General features: G+C 39.1%; 1 protein-coding gene across 1 annotated transcript; it reads right to left on the bottom strand.

Moving 5' to 3' along the window:
- Positions 1-339: 339 nt before the first annotated feature.
- Positions 340-2,943, bottom strand: K441DRAFT_699951 (S-adenosyl-L-methionine-dependent methyltransferase; the record flags this gene model as incomplete). Its single annotated transcript, XM_067653208.1, has 2 exons — positions 340-2,507; positions 2,856-2,943. The coding sequence occupies 2 exons, from the start codon at positions 2,941-2,943 to the stop codon at positions 340-342; spliced, it is 2,256 nt and encodes a 751-aa protein (XP_067498730.1).
- Positions 2,944-15,130: the final 12,187 nt, after the last annotated feature.

Below are 15,130 nucleotides of genomic sequence, written 5' to 3'. Positions count from 1 at the left end.
ATAGAACAGGAGGCTGTAGCGTAATGCGGGGATCAGTAGGACTATTTCCGAATCAAAGGAGCAAGGGAAATCGAATAGGCAAAAGGTTAACACGACGTTCATGCAGTGCCGCGTGTGGTGGACGAACGAGAAGGGTTGGGCGCGGATAGCGGTAAGCAGGATCCTCCAATCTCTCGGAAAACACGGTGCATTCCATACGTGATCGGTGAGAAACGGGAAATCAAGCGACAAACGATGGCGAGGTCTTACAGGGACCGACACTGTCAGCAATCCTCAAGCGAAGATGTTGAAATGATCCTTGATGGCAGCAGGGGTCTCCCGAGACCGGGAACGGGCCGTTTAGTCCGTCAGGTCGATGATCTCGCGTTCTGTCAGCTGCTGACGCAGCGCTCGGGCGTTTGTAACCGCCCTAACTGAGCGCGTTAGACTTGCTGGCTCGATGGCGTGGCGTGAGGCGGCATTGCGTCTCGGTGTAGAAAAGCGGTGGAGAAGAGCCTCATTCGGCTTCTCCTTTTTAGGCGTTGTGGCCGAAGAACGTCTGGGAAGAGTGATTTGGGATGGTTCTGGTAGGTCCTCCGAGATGACAGGATCATGAGCAGTTATGAGGCCATTGTCGAAGTCTTCAAGTGTCTTCACGCATTGCTCGAAGAACTTTGAAGCAACAACTGGTGGGAAGGCATTGCCGACTTGTAGCATGGCAGCTTTGCTGCTACCAGCGAACTCATGGGACATAGGGAAACCTTGAAGAAGCGAATATTCTCTAACGGTAAAGCGACGTTTACCACTATAGTGGAAATTTTGTCCTCCACCTCCAGTGATGCATCCAGGCAGTAGACTGTTTCTTGCGTCGTAAGGCGGTTTATCTAGTGGTTTCTTGCTTTCGGGCTCATGGTACGGGTCCCAGGTTCTCGGATTCGTCCTGAGGGGCTCGAGAGCATCGTAGACGGAAGTAAACCGCTTCAGCCCAGTTCCTGAATGCCCGTGAGTGCGTTCAGGGAACGGAGGCAATGGAATATCCTGGCGTGCCGCAATAATGATCAAACGTTTTCGTTTTTGAGCAAGACCGTATTCTGCACAGTTGACTTTCCGATAACGAAAATTGTACCCAGCTGTGATTATATCGTGAGCGAGCCTTCTGAAGCTGTGCCGGTGATGCTCCAGCAAGCCATACGTCTGCTCCAATGTCGCAATACGCGGATTGCATTTTCTGAGAAGTGGGCCAACAGTGAATAAAGCGTCATGGTTGTCTTGGTCGTTCGGACCTGCTGTAGTATGTGCTGGCGAGAAAAAGCAGCACGGAGGAGAAAGATGGAGAATGCCGATACAAGGACATAGAGGATTAAATGACGGCGGAGGGAAGTCAGCTGCTCCTATTTGAAAGCTTTTCGCGTTCGGAAAATTTGGTCTGTATGCCTCGCATGGCAATGGTTCCTTATCGAAGCCCCACGCGATATGTAGACCAGCCATTCTTGCCCCACGAGATGCGCCTCCTGCTCCATGAAAACCATCTGCAAAGAGGTATTTATACTTGCGACCAAATGTGGCACGGTGACGTTTTGGTGGCGATTCGGCTTGGTCGAGGAGTTCGACTAACGGAGACCGGTGCAGCGCGCGTTTCCGAGAAGACGAGGACATGGCTTGAACGTCTTGATTTTCAAGGTGTATGGGGTTAAAATGAGAGCCTACAGAGGCATCTGACCTACCACTAACACGCTTGCCAGTCCTATCTGCTTCGGTATAATAGACTCTTCTTACTATTCCACCGTACGCCTTTTGCCCTCTGGTCTGTCGAGTAGCCCTTGTCCTCCATGATGAGATTTCAACCCATCGACAGACAAGCTTTCCGTGGTTGAAGATACGTTCTTTGAGGTCCACGGCACGTTCGGTTTTGGACTGAGGGTCCTCACGGAAGCTCAGCCTTGGGTACTCCTCGTTCGTGACTATCAGATCTCTCTTGCCAACAACTTCACTAGTTTGGATATCTTCCATCCCTTGTACTAAAGCGGGCCGTGGGTCATCTTCATCAACATTAAGCACCATTACAACCTCGTTGAGTTTCCAGTCAAAAATCTGACCCAAGTACTTAGCTCGACGAAATCGCTGTCCGCGGAGGGTAACTTGATCCGTCTCTAAGTTTCGAATTATATGTTTTATCCGAATGAAGTCTCCACTGTGTTGTTGACTTGAAGGCACCTGCCCACCTCGCTTTAGTTCCACCGTTTCGCCCACTCTCAACTCCACACCATTATCTAGCCTGTGCGTGAAGCATTCGACGAAGGGATACCAGGGAGGCAAGTTGCGGGCCTGGGAACCTGTAGATGCAGATCTCGGGGTGGAAGAATGCTGGCCGATTACTGCAGGTAGAGATTCACCGATTTTAGCGCGTGCAATGCGATCGTTATAACACTCCTTAGTCAACTCTTCTAAATCACTTTCATATCCGAGCTCGTTGTCTTCGTCGTCGGATAAAGTGATCGTGTCATGGATGGAGAGAGGATCGAGGTTTGCTAGCGAAAGGTTAGAACCGAAGATCTAGTTTCCTCGCTATAGTGATTGGTATCAAGCTGGATCGTTGAACGAGCTCAATGCGTTCTAGTGTGTACAAGATATAGAACGAGCTAAGGTCATGGGCCAAGTGTAAGGAGATAAAACGCTAGAGTCAACAAAAGCTCTTAAGATGTACAAAGATCGCTTTCTGTTTTTTTTTTTTGCTGAGGAATTACAGAACTTTTAGCTTCTACTTGGACGAATACTCAACTCCCCAGAAAGGGCAAATGAGATTTTTATCTTGAAATTCTGTTTCGTGATTGATAGTGGTCACCAAGAAGCTGCACATAAGGATGATTGCGACTTACGTGGACTCTGAAACCCATCCTCATCATCTGATATATAAATGGCGTCCTCATCGTCAGAGATAGATATGGCATCATCATCTGATGGCATAATTCAGAGAAGTCGAGAATGCACGTTGTGAGGCGCGAGGCGTGAGGCGACTGATTGAAAGCGACTAAAGCGAGGCGGTGGGTAGTTGTCCTGTATTTTGCTGTGAAGGGTCTTGTAAATTGCTTGGTGATTTAGATGAAGCAAAATGGAATCGCGTCCAGGACGAAAGGTTTGCGAGGGGGTGAGGTGAGAGGGTGGGTTGGAAGTTGAAAGCAGAGGAAGATGAAGGAGTGCGAGTTCAGACCTGAAAGCAAAGTTCAGTTCACTTACTTTGCCAGATCTCATTAAAGATGTTGTAGTTCACTTCTTTCGTTTGAAGTGTGAATGTATTAGCGATTTTGCCATTTCCCTGGTTTCGGCGATGGTTTTATCTCAGTGCCAGAGGCTTCCATAGCAATCGAACTTTCATAGAATGATAAAGAAGTTTACTTAAAGGGAGGATTAAGACCCCAACAAAAGATAGATTAGGAACCCAGAGGAAGAACAAACGCAGGCGACCATTGTGTTTGAAAGGGTAAGATTGCGACACAGCACAAGCAGGGAAGACCGAATGCCTCGGGGAAGGCACCGAGATATAAGATGATACATGCAAATATGCCAGAGGGCTGAGAATGGGCTGTAAGATGAGACGCGATGCGACCCATCTAACACGGAGAGCATGGTAGTCCAGGGCCAAGGAACCGGATGAAGTCATCGTAGAGGAACTCCCTCATAAAATTACGACATTATCTCCGAGTTAAGATTGAATGGACATACAGAGAATACCCGAGCGCACGGAGAGGCTCGGGAAGTGTTAGCATATAGAGACTTCCTTGCAAGACATTGCGATATGTCATTTTAGACTGCAGCAAAGATGACTTGTCCTCATCTTAAGAGGGATTATCAGACACGTATTCCGGCAGTAGAGTATGGTTCGAGATAATAATTGCCATATCCTCTCTGCGGGTGGCAGTCTCGAGGTTGGATTATCTTAGAGAATCGGGCGGTTTTGGTGGTAGTCACAGACCAAAACTCCCCTTGGCGGAATCCGACTCGGTTAGTCAGCATCGCCGCTATACTCAGGCGCCAAGCACCCTTGACTCACCCGCCGCTCAGGCTGCTCACCCTCTTGCTCAGGTTATGCTCAGGCTGCTTAGTTACGTTGCTGCTCCTCCATCTTATTAACCAATCATGCCTTAAAAGCGCTACGTCCTTACCAATGCAAATTATTAACTCTATATAACAATCTTAAGGGCCGCGTTTTAGGCCCACAGGGTTCCTAAAACTGGGTCCCCCTTAAAATAGAGCATTCGCCTATCCTAAGCTGCGCCTATATATAACATAGCGCCCCCAAAGGTATTGGTTAAAGAGGAGGTGCCTTATCTCTTGCCATAAAATCTCCTCTAGTTACGTCCATTTACTCCATTTTACCTACCTACCGCTTAATTTTTATCCTATCTTCTCTCTCTTTTTCTCTCTCTTTTTACCTACTGCTTTATAGCTTACCCGTCCGTTCCTATAAGCTTATCTTTATATTCCTCTTCCCTTTCTTCTTTACCTTAGCTTCTACTTACCTTGTTTATTTCTCTATAAAATGCTAAGAAAAAAGAACCCTTATAAGTTCCTTACTATAGTAAAGGTAAAGGGCTCTAACTAAAGTAGGGAGGGTATAGACGGCACTAAAGTTTAAAAGCGTCTTAAGCTAAAGACAGAGAAAGCTTATCTTAAAAAGGTAGAGCTATAGTACCAGTAAGTTATAATTAGCGTACTATAGTAGTTAGATTTAGCCTATTACCCTATCCTTATTCTCATTCCGGGTATACTACTACCCCCGTTTTAGTTATATACCCCCCCTCCCTTTCCTATTTTAGATACCTACCTTATATATAAATAGCTTCTTTTCTTTATAGTTAAATAGACAGAGTTTTTACTCTTTACTTACTTATTGGTATATAGATTACTAATTAACAGTTATGTCGGGAATGAGGCAAGTTGCCGTCGCATGAAGCATATTGCCGTCACGTGTCGACGTGGCCCTAGCGTGGTAAGGAACCTTAAGTTCCTCACCCCTTTCCTCATTCCTATCAATAAGAATTAACTAACATCACTATAACCCTACTCGAGTAGTTGTTATTGGTAAGTTACCCTGTGTTTCTAATACTAATTAGTGGTTAAATATACAGTTAACTATAGAGCAGCTAGGTTTTTGAATAGAAGAGATAGTCTTGTATAGGGGTGCTATATACGCTTATATGGAATGGATCCCGGCGATACTGTGCTACCTTAGACTTGCGGAAAACTAGTAATAGAAGTGTTACTGAGTACTAGGAGATACTAAGTTGCGTCTATTATATAGAATAACCACGTTTACAAAGATTTGGTTAAGTACTTTAGGTTAGAAGTGTTACTAAACCTACGGTCCTAAAATTAACGTCTGAAACGCGTTAAACAACTATATATACGAAGATTTGGTTAAGTACTTTAGGTTAGAAGTATTACTAAACCTATGGTCCTAAAGTTAATGTCCGAAACGCGTTAACAACATCTTAATTACCTACCTTTTAATAGTAAACCTATGAGATTCTACAAAGCTAAAAACCCTACCTACCTTTGACGTACAACACCCCATTAATTTTATACCTACTATAGCATTAACCTACCTAAAGAAGTACGAGAAAAGTATTAACCCGGAGACGTGAGATACAGACATTAACCCTATAAACGCCGAGGAATAGGACCTAAACGGATTCTTAGTATACTGTATGGTACACTATATAGATAGCGAATATAATAATACCGAGCTATAGTGTTGTATAAAGGAGGACTTTATTAGATAGATAAAGGAAATATAGGCTCTTGCGAAGAAGGACGTTATATAAGACTTCCGTAACTTCCTTTAGGAGAATAGAGTATTTGTCCCTATAGATGGGGGTGCTATTAGAGATAATATCCAGGAGCAAGTTATTAACGCAAAAGAAGAGCATAAATGAACTCTATAAGAGGTTAAGCACCAACTATATACTAAGAGGAAGCTTAACTTATAATGGAATCCAAACAATACGCCAATAGAGACGCGCTCTAATTCCATTGCTCTAGGCATAAGTTCTTACGTTCCATATCCATCACTTCTACCTCTATCTCTAGCTCCCTAGGATCTACTAATTTAACTAGCAATGTTAACTACTACCCCTTAAGAGCAAGCGTAAGATCCCCTTGCTTCGCGATTTAATAACCTTTAAACTCTACTATAGGAAGATTAGGTACTACGCCGTGTTCTACTAAGCCCTATATCTCTATTGTAGCCTATAAAGCAATCCCCACCTTAATCTCTAATGCAATTTTAATGTGGTCTAATACCACTTAGAGGCACCTTAAAAATGCTTATAAAGCTTATAAAGCTCTATATAGACTAGGAGAAGAAGTTTAACGGGGAACTATATAACATCCTTAATTCGAAGCTGCGTATCTTCTATAACTGTTACTAAAAGGTTGGACTAAAACCTAACTAATATTATAACACCTATTCTATTATGCTTAAGGGCCGCGCTAGTACCTTCTATTATAATTGTTTAGCAGGAAAAGGATATAATTTTAACTAAATAATATATAAAATAAGATGCTACTTTAAAATAGAAGAGAATAAGCAACAATATATATTAGAGTAGAGAGAGACTACCTTCTTAAGAATCATTACTACGAACCCAGGTGTCTCTTGGCTTAATTATCTTTAAAAGCTCTTTAATTAACTTTAGATAATTTAGCGTAGTTTATCTAAATTATATTAAGAGGACCTTAGCCTACGCGATTAAGTTATTAGTGTATGCCAAGGTATTAAAGAATGCAATCTCGCTCTTTTTAACCCTATAAGTACTTACAAAGGAGTATATACTTAATTAAAATCCTCTATTAGCACCGCTCTATACTTTTAAAAAGTACAGTAATTTAACGCCTAACTCTAACCTACCTTAATCAACCCGGCCAACCAACATAATTATAACTGGACTAATTAAATATATAGTAGACGTGGTAGGGGATACAGTAAAGGGTATAATTAATATTAACTATAAGGCAATTATGGAGGTCCTTATAGAGGTTCACTTCGGAGCAATTATTAGAAGAAGTGCTATATTTATAAGAAGCCAAATTACTAGTTAACTAGATACCCTCTTAATAGACAAAAGGAGGCATATAATAGGTTTCGCCAGAGCGTATAAAACGTTAGAAACCGAGAGGTTACTATGGCCTACTTTTAAAACTTCCTAGTTCAATATAAAGGCGAAGAAGATCTTAAGGGTGAGGTTAATAAGGCCGAACAGCTCCTTATGGATATAGAAATTAAGGACTACTCTTCTAACTAATACTTCACTAAGTATAGTAAGGTAAATGGCACATAAACCGTTGCTATCCTTAATAACCAATCTACGCTCCATTCTATTATAAAGTTAGATATCTTTAATAAGCTAAAGAAAAGTTCCGCGTTCTCCTTTAATAACAGATACTTAGCGAACGTCTTCTATAGTATTATGCTAGATACTAGAGCCGCAGGAGTATCTACAGCAGGAAAGCCTTAAGTTTAAGCTCTTTAGTAGCTTAATAGCTCTATTTAAATTAATTAATTAATAGCAGGCTAATATACAATTTGCTTTGGCAAGGGTACTATAATCTTTCTTAGTATAATTAAGGTCCAAACCCCGTTAGGATATATTACTTTCCACATTGTCCCTACAAACACCCTATTCCTATTCTGCATCTAAGATATAGATAAATTAGGTGTTAAGCTTAACAACCTTAAAAATATGCTTATCTAGGGAGATAATTAGGTGCCCGTTGTACGCAAGTGGGGTTACCCTTAGTTACTCCTTTAACAGCTAAAAAGGAGCGTTACTTAGAGCCACCTAACTAAGTTAGAGTTACGTTAACTACACCGTCGTTTTAGCCACCTATCTATTTGCTAATTGCTTAGGGTTCTTTAGCGAGTAGGTTATAAAGTTAAGGTTAAGGTGATTAAACATCTTATAAAGTACTGCTACTACTACTAAATGAACTAGAAGTCCCCTGGCCGATTTAAGTTTACTCTTAAAGATAACTATAACTTTAACTTCTACATTATTATGGATGTTATATATCTTAGCGGTAAGCCAGTACTCTAAGTTATTAACTTCTTAACCTCCTTCTAAGCCGCACGCTTTTTAAAAGATATATTAGCTAGGAACGCATAAAATACTCTTTAATTATACTAGATTAATGTCTACCTAGGACCCCCTAATTAAATCGTTTACAACGTAGGAAAGAACTTCTTATTTATGGAGTTTCGATAATAGGCAAAGGCAATGACAATTAAGGTTAAGGAAGTCCCCGTTAAGGTATATAATAGTATCAGAAAAGTAAAATAATATTATACGCTATTACGCCGCGCATATAAGATTATTTCTTCGGAATTAGAGGGTGCTAGTAAAGAGCTTATCCTATAGATGGCTATTAAGGCTATTAATAATACCGCTGGCCTAGATGGGCTCATACCTATATTACTAGTCTTTGGCGCCTACCCTTAAATAACTAACAATTCTCCACTATTTCCCTCTATTGCGTAATAAGCTAAGGCTATTTATAAGGCAATAAAGGAGGTGCGACGTCTCTACGCCACGTGCTAGGTCAATAACGCACTAGGAATAAGAAATGGCCTAAATACCTTAACTATGCTTAATCTGCTACTCCAATCGGAGGTACGCATATAGTGTAAAAAGGGAGGATAGTTAGGCCTATATAAACTCATTATAATTAATAGTTAAACTTATACTCTTTAGATGCCCTATAGACCCACTTAATTCCGTTTAACTATTATTAAGCCTTATTATAGGGATAATAGCTCCAAGCCTTTATAGGATGCCCTAAAGGATACCCTAAAGGAGAACCACAATTAACGTACTCTAGAAGGCGAAGGCGATTCTAATATAATTATAGTAGATATACCGCAACTATAACGCGGTAGAGGTCACCTAAAGGGATTATAAAATTGCTAACATCTTATTAATTTTGAAGAGTAATTTATTACCGCTATTAAGAATAGAGATAAACTATTAATGGCCTTTATAACAGCTAAAGAGAAGGCTGACTTTAAACTCGTAAAACAGCTCTAAAAGGAAGGCCATATTATAACTTTAGGAGCTCCTTTCTAAGTATCTAATAAGCAGGAGATTAACGGTCTTATTATAAGAGGAGTCTTTAAATTCAAGAAATACGACCCTACTAAGTTCGATAGAGTCCGCATATTTAAGTTAAGAATGGTTAATAAGATTAAAGGTAAAGCTACTAATACCCTATTTGAGAAGTTAAGGCTAGTTATTTAAGGTTATAATAATAACGGTAAGGAAGTAATTTTTACATAATCCCCTATAATTTAACGAGCTAGTTAACAAGTTATTATTATGCTAGCTCCCTCCTTAATAAAGAATGGGATGGCGGTTTACCTATAAGATATTACTTAGGCCTATACCTAATTAGAGACGCGCCTTTAGCGCTTAATACTAGCATACCTTTTAGAGCAAATTTGCCACTAATATCCTGAGGATACGATTATAGTTATACTTAAGCCATTATATGGAATTGCAGAGGTAGGAACTTATTAGTGGGCTACCTACAGCAAGCACTATAAGAAGAAGCTTTTAATAACTACTTCTATATTTAATCCCTACTTCCTTATTATAACTACAGGAACTTTATTTAGAATTGTTGGCATATAAACGGATGATATAATCATCTTAGGAGATAACTAATTCTTAGCTCTTAAAGAAGATAAGCTAGTAAAGGTAAACCTTATAGCAAAGCTAAAGGAAAGACTTAACTTAGTAATACCATTACTCTTTAATAGATGTATCCTCTCCCTAAATAAGGGCTCTATTGCTCTACGCTAGAAGGGTTAAGGTAAGAAGATCAACGTTATTAATATTAATTCTCTAAAGCAAGGATACGTGGAGTAACGCGCTCGCGGAGCTTATATGGCTTCTATCTGTTAACCTAAGGCTTCCTTTAATCTCTCTATTGCCGCTTAATACTAGAAACTAACTAAAAATAACGTTCTTGCCCTAAATAAGCGTCTTTTTTAGTAAATAAACTATCTTAACAGGGGACTACTCTATATACCTATTAACCTTCCTACCGCTAAGCTCTTTGTATTCGTTAATAGATCGTTTATAAATAATAAAGATTTTAGCTCCTAGTTAGGATATAAGATTATTATTGCAAATAAATCTACTAGAGAGAATGACTTTATAATCTATAGTAACCTTATCTATTAGAGCTTAACTAAAAACAAGCGCGTTACTTAAAGCGTTCTAGCGTTAGAGATATATAGAATAGTTAGTGGAGTTAATATGGCAATTATAATTAGAACTACCCTTAAGATAATTATAGACCAGCTTAAACTTCCTACTATCCCTATAATCGTATATACCGACTTATATTCCCTCTATAAGTATTTAGTTAAGCTTAGTACTATAAAAGGGAAGCGTCTTATAATTAATATTATAGCACTTCGGTAGTCCTATAAGCGTTAAAAACTCTTTAAGATCTAATAGATTAATGGCTAAGATAACCTAGTAGATATAATAATAAAGGCAAACCCAAACAAGGTACTAGAGACGTTTATTAATATAAATACTCTACATATATAAGTTAAAGGTTAGGTTAAGAGGGAAATTTAGAGAAGTTAAGATCTTATAGAACTTCGATCGCCGGTTAAAGTTATTTAATTAGTTAGATCCTTACTAAGAGCGCTACGCCTAATTAATTTAGGTAGCAGTATGGACTTCTACCAACCAATTAGGATTTTCCATGCCCGGTATAGAAAATCGCCATTAGCTTGCTTACTACTAGCGTCTTAGCGGCCCACCCGTCTTCGCGTTATTTACTAAATTCTACCAACTACCGCATTGTTGTATATCATCTGGTTTTATTGCATATTGTTTAGTTTTATTGCATATTATCTAGTATTATTATATACTGTCTATTTGTATATATATATATAGCAACTATAAAAAGAAGAGTTGCCAGTGTTGGGAATAAGGCAAGTTGCCGTCGCATAAAGCATATTGCCGTCACGTGTCAACGTGGCCCTAGCGTGGTAAGGAACCTTAAGTTCCTCACCCCTTTCCTTATTCCTATTAATAAGAATTAACCAATATCACTATAACCCTACTCGAGTAGTCGTTATTAGTAAGTCACCCTATGTTTCCAACAAGTTATAAGCCTAGGTGACTTACTATACTGCACCTTAATTTGATTAATTGTATCCCTTATTAAATACTTTATTCGTCTTTATAAGCACCTTTTAATATAACTTCTTAACCTACCTAAGCTATTATTATAACAGTAATATTATTAAACTAAGCTAATTAAGACGAATAGATTAACCTTATTAGGCTTTAAGCTTAAATAGAAGATGTATAGAAATATATTAACCCCTTAACTAAACAGGATAAGTTACCCTATTTACTTAAACTAGTCTTTCTTAGGCCTTAAGATATAAAGTTAGGAACAACCTTATATATAGCTTCTTTTAAGGATAAGAAGAATAAGCTTTAAATTCTCTATAAGAGGTATAAGATAGTAAAGAAGGAATATAAGAAGTAAAAGGTAGCTTTAACCTCCCTATAAAGTTATATTACTAGTATAATAGCTAGGAACCTTAATACCTATATACTAGGTATTAACTCGGTATATAACACCCTAGTAACCCTTAAGAAGAGGGTTGCCCCTACTAATATAGTATAAGAGCTATACCTATCTACTTAATATACTAAGGTTAAAAATGGCCTAAAGAACCAGAACTTCAAGGCCTGGCTATAGCAATAGGAGAAAATATATAACGACTGTAAAAAGATTAAATTACTAAACATATATGGCGACTAAGCGATTAGAGATTTTCTAATAGCGGTAGAGCTAGCATTACTGTCGGTACCAATTTAATGGTATAAGTGAGTCGTGTCTAGGGGCACGAAATACGTATAGTATCGTATGCTTATTTAGACGGTGGTGACTGTTGATTGTATAAAGCAGACTACGTGGTCTATATACTGATGCACCTCCCCCCTAATTAGTTAGTGCTTTATAAGTGCACTAGACGCGTAAGCGAGTGGTTAGTGCACTGAACGCGTAAACGCGTACCTGGTGTACCGAACGCGTAAGCACGCGTTTAGTATAATAGGTGCTGTAATTATACACTAGCAGTACTTAAAAAATGAAACCACCTGTGTACAGCCTCCGTAATTGCTTTAATAAAACCATAGAACATAAAGGAAAATATATAGGAAATCTCTCCCGAGGTGCCGTCTAGGCTGTCTTTTAAACGGTACCTTAAGCTAGCCGTAAGTCCTACTTACGGTCCGTAAAATAAACCATACGGCCTTTTAACGGGCAGTAGACGAGCTATAAGTCAGATTTTGAGGGCTGCTAAGGCGCTAGTGCTAAGCGAGCTAATGGCGATTTTCTATGCCCGGCATGGAAAATTGTAATTGGTTGATTTGACCACTATGGCAGAATATAGCAGAATTTGGCAGGTTACGTGAGTCCACTAAGTTCTATTATAGCTTTCCACCGTTTTTCCACCTAATAGCTTACGGTCCGTAGAATAGGCCGTATAATAAGCCGTACGGCCTTTTAACGGGCCGTAGGCGTACTATAGGTACTCCATTAATCCCGTTCTACCTATTCTATAACTTTTAGGTTAAGCTTATTTGTGTTAATTAGGGTTTTAAGGACTTGATACGGCTTTGCCTTAGTTATAGCGTCCGCTAGGTTATCTCCGCTGCTGATCTATTTAACCTCCATAATCTTACGTTATTTATAGGCCTAACGTAAGCATATTAGGTCGACTATAAGCCTCTTCTCTTATATTATACCTAGTTTAACTAGGCAGTTGTAAAGGGACTTTAAATTAGTGTATAAAACTAGGGGTAACTACTTTAGTTATAGAATCTTCTAAACCGTTAATTTAATTGCGGCTACTATATTAAATCCATAAGCTAGTGTATATAGTTTAGAAGCTAGTACACTATAGGTTACTTATTTATACTTAATTAAAGACTAGTGCAGTATATTTGCGTTCTAATTGTGGTCCGTAAGTACAATTATAAAGCCGATTTATAATAATAGGTCTTTATTATTAGTAAAGGAGGCGTCCATAAATGCTAGTAAGCTAAGGGAACTTAGGTCTAGTGGTATAAAAGTAAGTCCCCTTACTACATTATTAATTTGCCACTAAATGCGCTTATTAAGCTGCTTAATATTTTCTTCTTGCGGATTTACTACCTAGGCCGTAAAGGATAAGTTATAGGCAGATTTGGGTTAGCAGACTATAGTAATATAGGCGCCTCTTACACGCTATACAGCGTATTAGTCCTTTATATTTACGGTCTTATAGGTCTCTCCGCGGGAACTAGTAAGGTCTATAGGCTTTACTATAACAAGCTTTAGGTTTTAAGCTTGGCGTTCCTAAGTTAGCTAAATTAAGTTGCCCTTTTATATAATTAAGCCTCCGTTAAACTTAATTAGAGTCTACTCAGTTAACTACTCTCGCGGCTTTGCTAGAAACTTAGCTTCTTATAATTTAGTCTCTTCAGCGTCCGCAAATGTCCGGTCTGCTAAGAAGAGGGTATTATCTATTTAGAGTCCAACAATACTAAGGCCGTTTAATGGGCTATATAGGAGGCAGGGGTTATAGGTCAACTGTTCCATTTTAAGTTTACTAACGTGGTGCTAGTAGTATATCTTAAACTAATGGTTTCCGGCTTCTAGTACTCCGTAAAGAGGTTTTATAACCCATAAAATTGTTCCTAGTTATAGGTTAAGCTTATAGGGTGGTCGTATAAAGATATCCCTACTTAGGTAGATATTAGACTGCATATAGGCTTATAAAATGTCCCGTAAGTAAAGGGCTACGGATTTAGTTTACTATAGTCCAGGCGTAAGTGCGAGTATAATCCGTTAACTAACCCATTAAATTATAGGCGATTGCGTAAGGACTAGGTCCTTTCCTTAGTTATTATAAGCTTATATAACAAGCCTTAATTTCTTAAAGGCTTTATTAGTACTAGGGTGCTTAATCTCGTTAATAAAGCGTAAGTTAAATATACGGACGCCTTACAGAATATCTCTCTCCATTATAATTATAAAGATACCCTTTTTAAGTAGTCCGTTAATCTCTTTACGCCGTAAATCCGTAAAAGGGGTTTCTTATACTAGAACTAATATATCTACAGGCGGAGATTACTTTGCAGATATATCTGCGGAGGTTAGGTAGTTCTCTATTACGGGATTCTTACGGGGGCGTCCTCGGCCACGCTTTACGGCAGGTTTAGTAGGTTTAGTGGGTTTCTAGGGGACCTCTAGGGTAGGCAAGGGTACCTCTAGTTTATCTAATTCGGCAGTCGTTTCTAGTTCATCTAGTTCGGCGGTTGCTTCTAGTTTATCTAGCTTAACGTCATGGGTGTTTTCGGGCCGAAAGTAGGGTTTTACGGACGTGCTTCTAAAGCTAGTTGGCCCGCTAGGAAGCTATACGCAGCACGTCTCGTTTTCTACGGCTAGTAGACGGTAAGGTCCATTCCAATTACCGCTTTTACACCATATAAGGACTTTAGAGTTAAGCGGGAGGTTATATACTAAGGTTATATTAGGTCCGTTACAGTAGTATAAGGCGTTATTAATAGTTTATTTAGCCCGTAATTTAACTATTTCGGCTATTGCCTTCCGTATTATAGCTGCTCGTTCTATAATAGACAGGGTAGGGGGGCCTAGGTTGCTTATCCTTAGGTAGGCTCTATAAACCAAAAGGGTAGGTACTAGTCCGTTAGGGCTAGCGGTGTTATTAATAGCTTTTACGGCTATCTGTAAAGCCAGTTCCTTTTAGATATCCTTATACTTATCTATAATAATCTAATAAGCTCTCCGTAGAGCTAGGTAAGCTCGCTTAATAAGCCTAACAAACTAATACGCCTTAACTAGAACAGCTTTTATTAATATAGCTATGGCTATAGCATACTGCTAGAATTCCTTACTAATAAAGTTCCTACTGGCATTGTGGGTGATATACTTAGGAGGTCTAACGTACGTATTAATCCAGTAGGTCCGTAAAATATCCCAAGTATACTTTACGGATATATTTTACAACTAACGGGCGGCTTAGTAGTAGGTTGCCTCATTAATTATGTGTAAT

The sequence above is a fragment of the Cenococcum geophilum genome (genome assembly GCF_001692895.1).
Source record: "Cenococcum geophilum 1.58 unplaced genomic scaffold K441scaffold_58, whole genome shotgun sequence".
Taxonomy (NCBI): Eukaryota; Fungi; Ascomycota; class Dothideomycetes; order Gloniales; family Gloniaceae; genus Cenococcum; species Cenococcum geophilum.
Note: the sequence above shows the minus strand (reverse complement) of the source record. Positions and strands in the feature narration are given on the sequence as shown.